This window comes from Bombina bombina, chromosome 5, assembly GCF_027579735.1.
Source record: "Bombina bombina isolate aBomBom1 chromosome 5, aBomBom1.pri, whole genome shotgun sequence".
Classification (NCBI taxonomy): Eukaryota; Metazoa; Chordata; class Amphibia; order Anura; family Bombinatoridae; genus Bombina; species Bombina bombina.
In genome coordinates, this window is record NC_069503.1 from 783,793,243 (window position 1) to 783,806,654 (window position 13,412).

Here is a 13,412-nt window from a genome sequence, read left to right on the forward strand (position 1 = left end):
GTGATCCGCCCAGTTCCAAAAGCGGAACAAGGGCTAGGGTTTTACTCAAACCTGTTTGTGGTTCCCAAAAAAGAGGGAACTTTCAGAAAAATCTTGAATCTCAAAAATTCTAAACAAGTTCCTCAGAGTACCATCATTCAAAATGGAGACTATTCGGACTATTCTACCTCTGATCCAGGAGGGTCAATATATGACTACCGTGGACTTAAAGGATGCGTATTTACACATCCCTATTCACAGAGATCATCATCAATTCCTCAGATTCGCCTTTCTGGACAGGCATTACCAGTTTGTGGCCCTTCCCTTCGGGTTGCCACGGCTCCCAGAATTTTCACAAAGGTGCTAGGGTCCCTGTTGGCGGTTCTAAGACCGCGGGGCATAGCAGTGGCGCCTTATCTAGACGACATCTTAATTCAGGCGTCGACTTCCCAGCTAACCAAGTCTCACACTGACATCGTGTTGGCTTTTCTGAGATCTCACGGGTGGAAGGTGAACATACAAAAGAGTTCGCTCTTCCCTCTCACAAGAGTTTCCTTCCTAGGGACTCTGATAGACTCGGTAGAAATGAAAATATTTCTGACGGAGGTCAGAAAATCAAAACTCTTAACCACTTGCCGAGCTCTTCATTCCATTCCTCGGCCATCAGTGGCTCAGTGTATGGAGGTATTCGGACTCATGGTAGCGGCAATGGACATAGTTGGGGATTATGCAGATTTATCTTCTCAAATACATCTGGATCAGGAGACCAGAGATTCTCTTCTCTGGTGGTTGTCTCAGGACCACCTGTCTCAGGGAATGTGTTTCCGCAGGCCAGAGTGGCTCATAGTAACGACAGATGCCAGCCTGCTGGGCTGGGGTGCAGTCTGGAACTCCCTGAAAGCACAGGGCTTATGGTTTCGGGAGGAAGTTCTCCTCCCTATAAACATTCTAGAACTGAGAGCGATATTCAATGCGCTTCAGGCGTGGCCTCGGCTAGCTGCGGCCAAATTCATCAGATTTCAGTCGGACAACATCACCACTGTAGCTTATGTCAATCATCAAGGAGGAACACAGAGTTCTCTAGCGATGATGGGGGTAACCAAAATAATCCGATGGGCAGAGACTCACTCTTGCCATCTTTCAGCAATCCATATCCCAGGGGTAGAGAATTGGGAGGCGGATTTCCTAAGTCGCCAGACTTTTCATCCAGGGGAGTGGGAACTCCATCCGGAAGTATTTGCCCTGCTGACTCAGCTATGGGGCACACCAGAATTGGATCTGATGGCGTCCCGTCAGAATGCCAAACTTCCTTGTTACAGGTCCCGGGATCCCCAGGCAGTACTGATAGATGCTCTAGCAGTGCCCTGGTCCTTCAACCTGGCCTATGTATTTCCACCTTTTCCTCTCCTTCCACGTCTGGTTGCCAGAATCAAGCAGGAGAGAGCTTCAGTGATTTTGATAGCACCTGCGTGGCCACGCAGGACTTGGTATGCAGACCTGGTGGACATGTCATCTGTTCCACCGTGGACTCTGCCGATGAGGCAGGACCTTCTAATCCAAGGTCCATTCAAGCATCCAAATCTAATTTCTTTGCGTCTGACTGCTTGGAGATTGAACGCCTGATTTTATCAACGCGTGGTTTCTCTGAGTCGGTCATTGATACCCTGATTCAGGCTTGAAAGCCTGTCACCAGGAAAATGTATCATAAGATATGGCGAAAATATCTTTCTTGGTGTGAATCCAAGGGTTACTCATGGAGTAAGATTAGGATTCCTAGGATATTGTCTTTTCTCCAAGAATTATTGGAGAAGGGATTATCAGCTAGCTCTTTAAAAGGACAGATATCTGCTTTGTCTATTCTTTTACACAAGCGTCTGGCAGATGTCCCAGACGTTCAGGCGTTTAGTCACGCTTTAGTCAGAATCAAGCCTGTATTTAAACCCGTTGCTCCGCCATTGAGCCTAAACTTAGTTCTTAAAGTTCTTCAAGGGGTTCCGTTTGAACCTATGCATTCCATAGATATTAAGCTTCTATCTTGGAAAGTTCTGTTTTAGTAGCTATCTCTTCGGCTCGAAGAGTTTCTGAGTTATCTGCTTTACAGTGTGACTCACCTTATCTTGTTTTCCATGCAGATAAGGTAGTTTTGCGTACCAAACCTGGATTCCTTCTTAAGGTTGTTTCTAATAGGAATATCAATCAGGAGATTGTTGTTCCTTCGCTGTGTCCTAATCCTTCTTCAAAGAAGGAACGTCTGTTGCACAATCTTGATGTGGTTCGTGCTTTAAAGTTCTACTTACAAGCAACTAAAGATTTCCGTCAAACATCGTCATTGTTTGTGGTTTATTCTGGTAAGCGGAGAGGTCAAAAGGCTACGGCTACCTCTTTATTTTTGGCTGAAAAGCATCATCCGTTTGGCTTATTAGACTGCTGGCCAGCAGCCTCCTGAAAGAATTACTGCTCATTCTACTAGAGCAGTGGCTTCCACATGGGCTTTTAAAAATGAGGCTTCTGTTGAACAGATTTGTAAGGCGGCGACTTGGTCTTCGCTTCATACTTTTTCCAAATTTTACAAATTCAATAAATTTGCTTCTTCAGAGGCTATTTTTGGGAGAAAGGTTCTACAAGCAGTGGTGCCTTCCGTTTAAGGTACCTGTCTTGTCCTTCCCTTCATCCGTGTCCTAAAGGCCCACCCCCTTTTTATGGTGGTAATGATTTTTTTTTTATAAAGCACAATTATTTCCAAATTCTTTTGGTGATACTTTTTACTTCTTTCTTTATCACCCCACTGCTTGGCTATTCGTTAAACTGAATTGTGGGTGTGGTGAGGGGTGTATTTATAGGCATTTTGTGGTTTGGGAAACTTTGCCTCTCCTGGTAGGATTGTATATCCCATACGTCACTAGCTCATGGACTCTTGCCAATATGAAAGAAATTAATTTATCAGGTAAGTTCTTACATAAATTATGTTTTTCATTTACATAAGACTTTGAGGCCAGAATTTTTCTGTGTATGTGATAACTTAAAACCTTGGATGTAGCATTATTTTATTATTATTTTTTTCTTTGCATATAGTCTAACAACATTGGTGTCCTATCAAACAAAACTAGAAAGTACTTTTATGAATAAACTTTTTCTACTTCATTAGGTTTTCAAATAAATACGTTATTTGCTTCCTTTTTGAGAGTCAAGGAAAATGTCGGCTCACCTGACTTCTGTATGCAAATGTTAATCCCAACAGATTTCTTTATGCTTAACAAAAGAAGATAAAGATCATTAAATTGTATTGTTTACTTCATGGTTTTAAATCAAGTTATCAAATTTCCAAAGCCTGCACTGAAAAATTAATTTCTCTAGGGCAAGAAAGAAATTATTTAATCTGAATTCCTTGGTGGGGTAGCTGCATGTGCACAAAAATTGCAAACAGATTTTCTTGCTTTTAGAAGCTACCATATTGGATCTGCCTTGCCACATTTAAACCTTTGAGTGCTAAGCACTTTCCCACCTGGGTGCTAAGATTTTTTAAGGTTTAACTTTTTTTTTTCTTTCTTCAGATCCCCAAGACTTACACTATTAGAAAGGTTAGACGATTATCTTTCCAATGGTGGGTCTTGGGGGTTTGTAGCTGCTTAGATGCTTTAGATACAGGCTTCTAAGCAACATGCCCCCTGCTCCTATACTTAACATTAAGTATAAATAAAGTTGCGCGGTGACATCATCACGTTATTGCGCGTGACGTCACCGCACATAACGTGAAGCCCCGGCAATGCCTGTCACTATGCAGGCCCGATCACCGGGGTAGGAGCGGGTGGAAGTTCCCAGATCTCCCTCAAGGTGGGAGAGTGCTAGTGACGGCTCTGAGCCGTCATTAGCACCGGAGTGGGAAACTCTGTGACGGCTCAGAGCCATCATTAGCACTCAAGGGGTTAAAGCATATCTGTTCAGTAGTTTTATGTGTAGATGTGCCTAGTATTTATATTATACCAGTTTGAAAAGATAACTTCTTCAACTAATACAGACAACTGAACAAATTATTTCAAAATTCAATGAAGTTGTCCAATAGTGGAGTTTTCATTTGAACTTTATTTATTTCACTGAGTCCAAAATACTTGATGTTTTGTTTAGTACCTGAAAACATATTTTGGGGGCTTAAAACAACAATGTAATTTTTATATTTCAGGTATTGAAATACTGTCAGAAAAATACCAGTCATGGGTGGAAATATTTTTTTTTTTAACTACACTGTTAAGAAAAAATGGCCCTGATGCTCATTTTCATGTGACAGAATATTTAACAAAGTGTGGAAATACTATGCTTGGTAAGTTTTTTTTTTTTTCTTTAATTTAATTTTCTACGCCAATTACATTTTGTGTTAGAACTCTGTAAATAGAAATAGTTACCTTGAATTAATCGTCCAATACAAATAGGTTTTATCAGTTCAACAAGACATTTAAATGTTTTATTTGAAATACAGAAACCAATGGCACTACTAATTCATTGAGTCAAACTCTTAACCCCAATTATGAAGCTCTATGTAAGAGATTAAGGTTAATGGGTGTAGGTGCTGTGTATGTTAACTTAATTTTTAGAAGAAAAAAGAAGGGTAAAAGAACCCCTCTGTAGAGAATACACTAAATAGCACTCTTGAGTTTGTTGCTTAAACAGCTAGAATTGTTGAATATTAGAAATCAACTTAATCATAAGGGGTGTAGTCCCTAAAAAGAATTAAAACTTAACTTTTATTAATGCATAGAATAGATACAATTCGGAAATTTTGTTTATTAAAAACACTCTTTGGCAACCTATGTAGAAATTGTTTATTAGAACCTATAGAAGATGAAAAAGTAAACAACACAGCGGTTAATATTGATATTAAATAAATTCAGAAATAGGAATACATCCACATATCTGCAAGTTAATAAACAGGGTCTCCATAGTGTGAGAGCAGTGAGCACAGTTTGCAGTAATTTCAAAGGTGTAATACGGAGTGTATCTTATCCTGTAAAGAGGTCTCTAAAGAGAGAATATCCTGTATTGGAGGTATAAGTAGTAACTTTATATTTGTACCACTCAACAAGTATAAAACCAAATAGTAATCATGACACTAGTTCACTAAAAAACCCTTTAGATTATAAGCCTAGAGTAACTAAATAGTGTTTGTGTGTTGTTAATGATGTTACCAAGTTACAGTGAAAGAATGGTAATCTGTAATTGTAGCACATGCCACTATAACAAGCTAACGGCAACTATGTGTATTGCTACAGTTACTCACGTATAGTTCAGTGTAGTGCTATGGTGCCAGACAAAAAAATTAACTGCACAGGGAAGCTAATGATAGCAATGTTATCTACAGAATATAGGGCACCAAAGTTAAGCACTTGTAAAGTGGAGACCCCTGGATGTACTGCTGGATCAAGCAACAACCAGCGTAAGTGTTCAAACCTAGAATATTAACCAATTACCCTGTAATTAATGCATCTTAAAATGGATCATCATAAAAGCTTAAGTCAGTGCAAGTAAAGATTAGCCAAAGGCAAGTTAAAACACAGGAGCTCCTAAGACTTCTCCTAAGACTCCTCTAGATCCTGGTTTCTCAACAGCCGGGCCGTGGCCCAGTACCTGCCCGTGATAGCCCTGCTGGTGGGCCCTGACCTGTCATGCCCCCACTGCACACTCTTACTCCACTGCAAACCAGGTGCAGACTGAGACCAATCAAGGCCCCAGGAACACTGTCTCACACTGACCAAAATGTATTAAATGGTATGCAAATGTACATGGTAGCCTTCCTGCCCTGCCCCCAACAGGCCCCTCATCCTACAGAGCCAGGACCCCCAACATTAAGGGCCAGAGAAAGGGCACCCAACCTCCAGGGCCAGACCCCACACTCCATGGCCCTCACAGCGACAGACCCCTGCCAGGGCCCCCACTAAACCCACACTTATTTGCTTAGTTACTGATAGGGCAACTGAAAACTCCAGCTTAAGGAATGCACCAAGATCTGTGGAGATACCATTTGTGGGCCCCCTTACTTGCTGGTCCCTCGGCCCAGGTCCTATTTGCCTGGCTGATCAGCCCGCCCCTGCTGCTCACTATATATATATATATATATATATATATATATATATATATATATATAAATATATATATATAAATAAACTACTGGGCCCCGGACATGTCTAGCTAAAATTTACCGGGCCTTGAGGTCACTTTGGTTGAGAACCACTGCTCTAGATTGTAAGGTCCCACAGGAATAGGGCCATCAATCCCTCCTGTATGTGTTTGTAAATTTTGTCCTATCTATTACAAGTCTTGTATTGTTTTATTTAAATGAATTGTATCCATGGACAGAGCTGCGGAATATGTTGGCGCTTCATAAATAAAGTATAAATAAATAAGTCCCAAACAGAAACCCTGACATGTTTCGCCGTTGTTGGCTTTTTTTGAAAAAGAAAATTTTTTTTTTTCATTTACTAGGTAAGAATACATTTAAATTTTTGTGAGATATATATATATATATATATATATATATATTCCTGTGTGTGTATATATATATATATATATATATGTGTGTGTGTATATATATATATATATATATATATATACACACACAGTGTATTTATGTGTGTGTGTATATATATATATATATATATATATACACAGTGGGGCAAAAAAGTATTTAGTGAGCCATCAATTGTGCAAGTTCTCCCACTTAAGAAGATGAGAGGCCTGTAATTTTCATCATAGGTATACCTCAACTATGAGAGACAAAATGTGGAAACAAATCCAGACAATCACATTGTCTGATTTGCATATTATGGTGGAAAATAAGTATTTGGTCACCTACAAACAAGCAAGATTACTGGCTCTCACAGACCTGTATCTTCTTCTTTAACAGGCTCCTCTGTCCTCCACTCATTACCTGTATTAATGGCACCTGTTTGAACTTGTTATCAGTATAAAAGATAGATAGATATATATATATATATATATATATATATATATATATATATATATATATATATATATATATATATATATATATATATATAACATATACACTATGGGATAGCTAACATAAAAACAGCATCTGTCTTTTTTTTTTTCTTCTTCTTCTTCTCACCATCTTTATCTCTACTCACCCTTAATCAGCTTCCTTGGTATAAGGTAGTGTTTGGCTATTCTTCAGGCTGCACAGTTTAAGTGAAACTTTAAAGGGAATAAAGGGTTACTATTCACTATGTTATTTCGTTTCATCCTCTTCCGGCAGCTCTTTTCAAATCTGTTAATAGCTTAAAGGTGCCAGATACTGAAGCTCTGCATCTTTCTACCTGGGGCTGCCATCTTGGAGTTCAGGTATTATCACAGCCTGTGAATAAACTGTGCACATTCATAGATCAATAATATTGCTTATTCATTCCATACAAGCGGTAAGAATTCTTGATCCGTTACTCCTGAACATTATTCCTCCTGACCAATAGGTGGAGGCAAAGATTTCCAAACTCCAAGAGCCCTATAAAAACTCTCCTACTTCTATGGAAACTAGTCTTGCCTTTGCTTCCATGGAGGTAAATGAAGAATAAAGGTGCTCCAGATGTGTTTGCTATGAGAGTGGTTCTCAGACTGAGTTGAGGCCCATTTCTTCTGTTAAGTGTGATCAGTCCACGGGTCATCATTACTTCTGGGATATTACTCCTCCCCAACAGGAAGTGCAAGAGGATTCACCCAGCAGAGCTGCATATAGCTCCTCCCCTCTACGTCACTCCCAGTCATTCTCTTGCACCCAACGACTAGATAGGATGTGTGAGAGGACTATGGTGATTATACTTAGTTTTATATCTTCAATCAAAAGTTTGTTATTTTAAAATAGCACCGGAGTGTGTTATTACCTCTCTGGCAGAGTTTGAAGAAGAATCTACCAGAGTTTTTGCTATGATTTTAGCCGGAGTAGTTAAGATCATATTGCTGTTTCTCGGCCATCTGAGGAGAGGTAAACTTCAGATCAGGGGACAGCGGGCAGATGAATCTGCATAGAGGTATGTAGCAGCTTTTATTTTCTGACAATGGAATTGATGAGAAAATCCTGCCATACCGATATAATGTCATGTATGTATACTTTACACTTCAGTATTCTGGGGAATGGTACTTCACTAGAATTACACTGTAAGAAGTACATAAAGCTGTTTAATAACTAGAAATTATGTTTAACGTTTTTGCTGGAATGTAAAATCGTTTTCATTTGCTGAGGTACTGAGTGAATAAATGTTTGGGCACTATTTTTCCACTTGGCAGTTGCTTAATCTTTTTTCTGACAGTTTCTGTTCTCTCTCACTGCTGTGTGTGAGGGGGAGGGGCCGTTTTTTGGCGCTTTTGCTACGCATCAAATATTTCAGTCAGCAGCTCATTGTATTTCCTGCATGATCCGGTTCATCTCTACAGAGCTCAGGGGTCTTCAAAACTTATTTTGAGGGAGGTAATTTCTCTCAGCAGAGCTGTGAGAATTATAGTTGACTGAGATAAAAAAACGTTTATTCTGTAATTTGTTTCCTGCTTTCAGAATTTGTTATCTTTGCTAATGGGATTAAACCATTGCTAAAGTTGTGTTGTTTACACTATAACTGTTTTCAATTTATTAATTTTCAACTGTCATAGATCTTCTGTGCTTCTTAAAGGCACAGTACGTTTTTAATATTATTCTAATTGAATTGTATTCCAAGTTGCAAGTTTATTTGCTAGTGTGTTAAACATGTCTGATTCAGAGGATGATACCTGTGTCATTTGTTGCAATGCCAAAGTGGAGCCCAATAGAAATTTATGTACTAACTGTATTGATGCTACTTTAAATAAAAGTCAATCTGTACAAATTGAACAAATTTCACCAAACAACGAGGGGAGAGTTATGCCGACTAACTCGCCTCACGTGTCAGTACCTGCATCTCCCGATCGGGAGGTGCGTGATATTGTAGCGCCGAGTACATCTGGGCGGCCATTACAAATCACATTACAGGATATGGCTACTGTTATGACTGAAGTTTTGGCTAAATTACCAGAACTAAGAGGTAAGCGTGATCACTCTGGGGTGAGAACAGAGTGCGCTGATAATATTAGGGCCATGTCAGACACTGCGTCACAGGTGGCAGAACATGAGGACGGAGAACTTCATTCTGTGGGTGACGGTTCTGATCCAAACAGACTGGATTCAGATATTTCAAATTTTAAATTTAAACTGGAAAACCTCTGTGTATTACTAGGGGAGGTGTTAGCGGCTCTGAATGATTGTAACACAGTTGCAATACCAGAGAAAATGTGTAGGTTGGATAAATATTTTGCGGTACCGGCGAGTACTGAGGTTTTTCCTATACCTAAGAGACTTACTGAAATTGTTACTAAGGAGTGGGATAGACCCGGTGTGCCGTTCTCACCCCCTCCGATATTTAGAAAAATGTTTCCAATAGACGCCACCACACGGGACTTATGGCAAACGGTCCCTAAGGTGGAGGGAGCAGTTTCTACTTTAGCTAAGCGTACCACTATCCCGGTGGAGGATAGCTGTGCTTTTTCAGATCCAATGGATAAAAAATTAGAGGGTTACCTTAAGAAAATGTTTGTTCAACAAGGTTTTATATTGCAACCCCTTGCATGCATTGCGCCGATCACGGCTGCAGCGGCATTCTGGATTGAGTCTCTGGAAGAGAACATTAGTTCAGCTACTCTGGACGACATTACGGACAGGCTTAGAGTCCTTAAACTAGCTAATTCATTCATTTCGGAGGCCGTAGTACATCTTACTAAACTTACGGCGAAGAATTCAGGATTCGCCATTCAGGCACGCAGGGCGCTGTGGCTAAAATCCTGGTCAGCTGATGTTACTTCTAAGTCTAAATTGCTTAATATACCTTTCAAAGGGCAGACCTTATTCGGGCCCGGGTTGAAAGAGATTATCGCTGACATTACAGGAGGTAAAGGCCATGCCCTGCCTCAGGACAAAGCCAAAGCTAAGGCTAGACAGTCTAATTTCTTTCATGTAATTAACAAGAGTCCATGAGCTAGTGACGTATGGGATATACATTCCTACCAGGAGGGGCAAAGTTTCCCAAACCTTAAAATGCCTATAAATACACCCCTCACCACACCCACAAATCAGTTTTACAAACTTTGCCTCCAAGGGAGGTGGTGAAGTAAGTTTGTGCTAGATTCTACGTTGATATGCGCTCCGCAGCAAGTTGGAGCCCGGTTTTCCTCTCAGCGTGCAGTGAATGTCAGAGGGATGTGAAGAGAGTATTGCCTATTGAATGCAGTGATCTCCTTCTACGGGGTCTATTTCATAAGGTTCTCTGTTATCGGTCGTAGAGATTCATCTCTTACCTCCCTTTTCAGATCGACGATATACTCTTATATTTACCATTTCCTCTACTGATTCTCGTTTCAGTACTGGTTTGGCTTTCTACAAACATGTAGATGAGTGTCCTGGGGTAAGTAAGTCTTATTTTCTGTGACACTCTAAGCTATGGTTGGGCACTTTATTTATAAAGTTCTAAATATATGTATTCAAACATTTATTTGCCTTGACTCAGAATGTTCAACTTTCCTTATTTCCAGACAGTCAGTTTCATATTTGGGATTATGCATTGAATTATCATATTTTTTCTTTCCTCAAAAATTTGACTTTTTTCCCTGTGGGCTGTTAGGCTCGCGGGGGCTGAAAATGCTTCATTTTATTGCGTCATTCTTGGCGCGGACTTTTTTGGCGCAAAAATTCTTTTCCGTTTCCGGCGTCATACGTGTCGCCGGAAGTTGCGTCATTTTTTGACGTTATTTTGCGCCAAAAATGTCGGCGTTCCGGATGTGGCGTCATTTTTGGCGCCAAAAGCATTTAGGCGCCAAATAATGTGGGCGTCTTATTTGGCGCTAAAAAATATGGGCGTCGCTTTTGTCTCCACATTATTTCAGTCTCATTTTTCATTTTGCTTCTGGTTGCTAGAAGCTTGATGTTTGGCATTTTTTCCCATTCCTGAAACTGTCTTATAAGGAATTTGATCTATTTTGCTTTATATGTTGTTTTTTCTCTTACATATTGCAAGATGTCTCACGTTGCATCTGAGCCAGAAGATACTACAGGAAAACCACTGCCTGCTGGATCTACCAAAGCTAAGTGTATCTGCTGTAAACTTTTGGTAGCTATTCCTCCAGCTGTTGTTTGTAATAATTGTCATGACAAACTTGTTAAAGCAGATAATATTTCCTTTAGTGATGTACCATTGCCTGTTGCAGTTCCCTCAACATCTAAGGTGCAGAATGTTCCTGATAACATAAGAGATTTTGTTTCTGAATCCATAAAGAAGGCTTTGTCTGTTATTTCTCCTTCTAGTAAACGTAAAAAGTCTTTTAAATCTTCTCTCTCTACAGATGAATTTTTAAATGAACACCATCATTCTGATTCTTTGGACTCTTCTGGTTCAGAGGATTCTATCTCAGAGATTGATGCTGATAAATCTTCATATTTATTTAAGATGGAATTTATTCGCTCTTTACTTAAAGAAGTACTAATTGCTTTAGAAATAGAGGATTCTAGTCCTCTTGATACTAATTCTATACGTTTGGATAAGGTTTTTAAAGCTCCTGCGGTTATTCCAGAAGTCTTTCCTGTTCCTAATGCTATTTCTGCTGTAATTTCCAAGGAATGGGATAAATTGGGTAATTCATTTACTCCTTCTAAACGTTTTAAGCAATTATATCCTGTTCCGCCTGACAGGTTAGAATTTTGGGACAAAATCCCTAAAGTTGATGGGGCTATTTCTACCCTTGCTAAACGTACTACCATTCCTACGTCAGATGGTACCTCGTTTAAGGATCCTTTAGATAGAAAAATTGAATCTTTTCTAAGAAAAGCTTATCTATGTTCAGGTAATCTTCTTAGACCTGCTATATCATTGGCTGATGTTGCTGCAGCTTCAACTTTTTGGTTGGAAACTCTAGCGCAACAAGTAACAAATCGTGTTTCTCATGATATTATTATTCTTCTCCAGCATGCTAATAATTTCATCTGTGATGCCATTTTTGATATTATTAGAGTTGATGTTAGGTTTATGTCTCTGGCTATCTTAGCCAGAAGAGCTTTATGGCTTAAGACCTGGAATGCTGATATGGCTTCTAAATCAACTCTACTTTCCATTTCTTTCCAGGGAAACAAATTATTTGGTTCTCAGTTGGATTCTATTATTTCAACTGTTACTGGTGGGAAAGGAACTTTTTTACCACAGGATAAAAAGTCTAAAGGTAAAAACAGGGCTAACAATCGTTTTCGTTCCTTTCGTTTCAACAAAGAACAAAAGCCTGATCCTTCGTCCTCAGGAGCAGTTTCAGTTTGGAAACCATCTCCAGTCTGGAATAAATCCAAGCCTGCTAGAAAGGCAAAGCCTGCTTCTAAGTTCACATGAAGGTACGGCCCTCATTCCAGTTCAGCTGGTAGGGGGCAGGTTACGTTTTTTCAAAGAAATTTGGATCAATTCTGTTCACAATCTTTGGATTCAGAACATTGTTTCAGAAGGGTACAGAATTGGTTTCAAGATGAGACCTCCTGCAAAGAGATTTTTTCTTTCCCATGTCCCAGTAAATCCAGTGAAAGCTCAAGCATTTCTGAATTGTGTTTCAGATCTAGAGTTGGCTGGAGTAATTATGCCAGTTCCAGTTCCGGAACAGGGGATGGGGTTTTATTCAAATCTCTTCATTGTACCAAAGAAGGAGAATTCCTTCAGACCAGTTCTGGATCTAAAATTATTGAATCGTTATGTAAGGATACCAACGTTCAAGATGGTAACTGTAAGGACTATATTGCCTTTTGTTCAGCAAGGGAATTATATGTCCACAATAGATTTACAGGATGCATATCTGCATATTCCGATTCATCCAGATCATTATCAGTTCCTGAGATTCTCTTTTCTAGACAAGCATTACCAATTTGTGGCTCTACCGTTTGGCCTTGCTACAGCTCCAAGAATTTTCACAAAGATTCTCGGTGCCCTTCTGTCTGTAATCAGAGAACAGGGTATTGTGGTATTTCCTTATTTGGACGATATCTTGGTACTTGCTCAGTCTTTACATTTAGCAGAGTCTCATACGAATCGACTTGTGTTGTTTCTTCAAGATCATGGTTGGAGGATCAATTTACCAAAAAGTTCTTTGATTCCTCAAACAAGGGTAACCTTTCTGGGTTTTCAGATAGATTCAGTGTCCATGACTCTGTCTTTAACAGACAAGAGACGTCTAAAATTGATTACAGCTTGTCGAAACCTTCAGTCTCAATCATTCCCTTCGGTAGCCTTATGCATGGAAATTCTAGGTCTTATGACTGCTGCATCGGACGCGATCCCCTTTGCTCGTTTTCACATGCGACCTCTTCAGCTCTGTATGCTGAACCAATGGTGCAGGGATTACACGAA

General features: G+C 39.7%; 1 protein-coding gene across 1 annotated transcript in view; it reads left to right on the plus strand.

Moving 5' to 3' along the window:
- Positions 1 to 13,412, plus strand: part of RTTN (rotatin) — a 1,186,344-nt gene that overhangs the window by 878,844 nt on the left and 294,088 nt on the right. Inside the window, exon 40 of the mRNA XM_053714873.1 lies at positions 4,157 to 4,294. Coding sequence (XP_053570848.1) covers positions 4,157 to 4,294 — 138 coding nt within the window. The remainder of the gene's footprint in view (positions 1 to 4,156; positions 4,295 to 13,412) is intronic.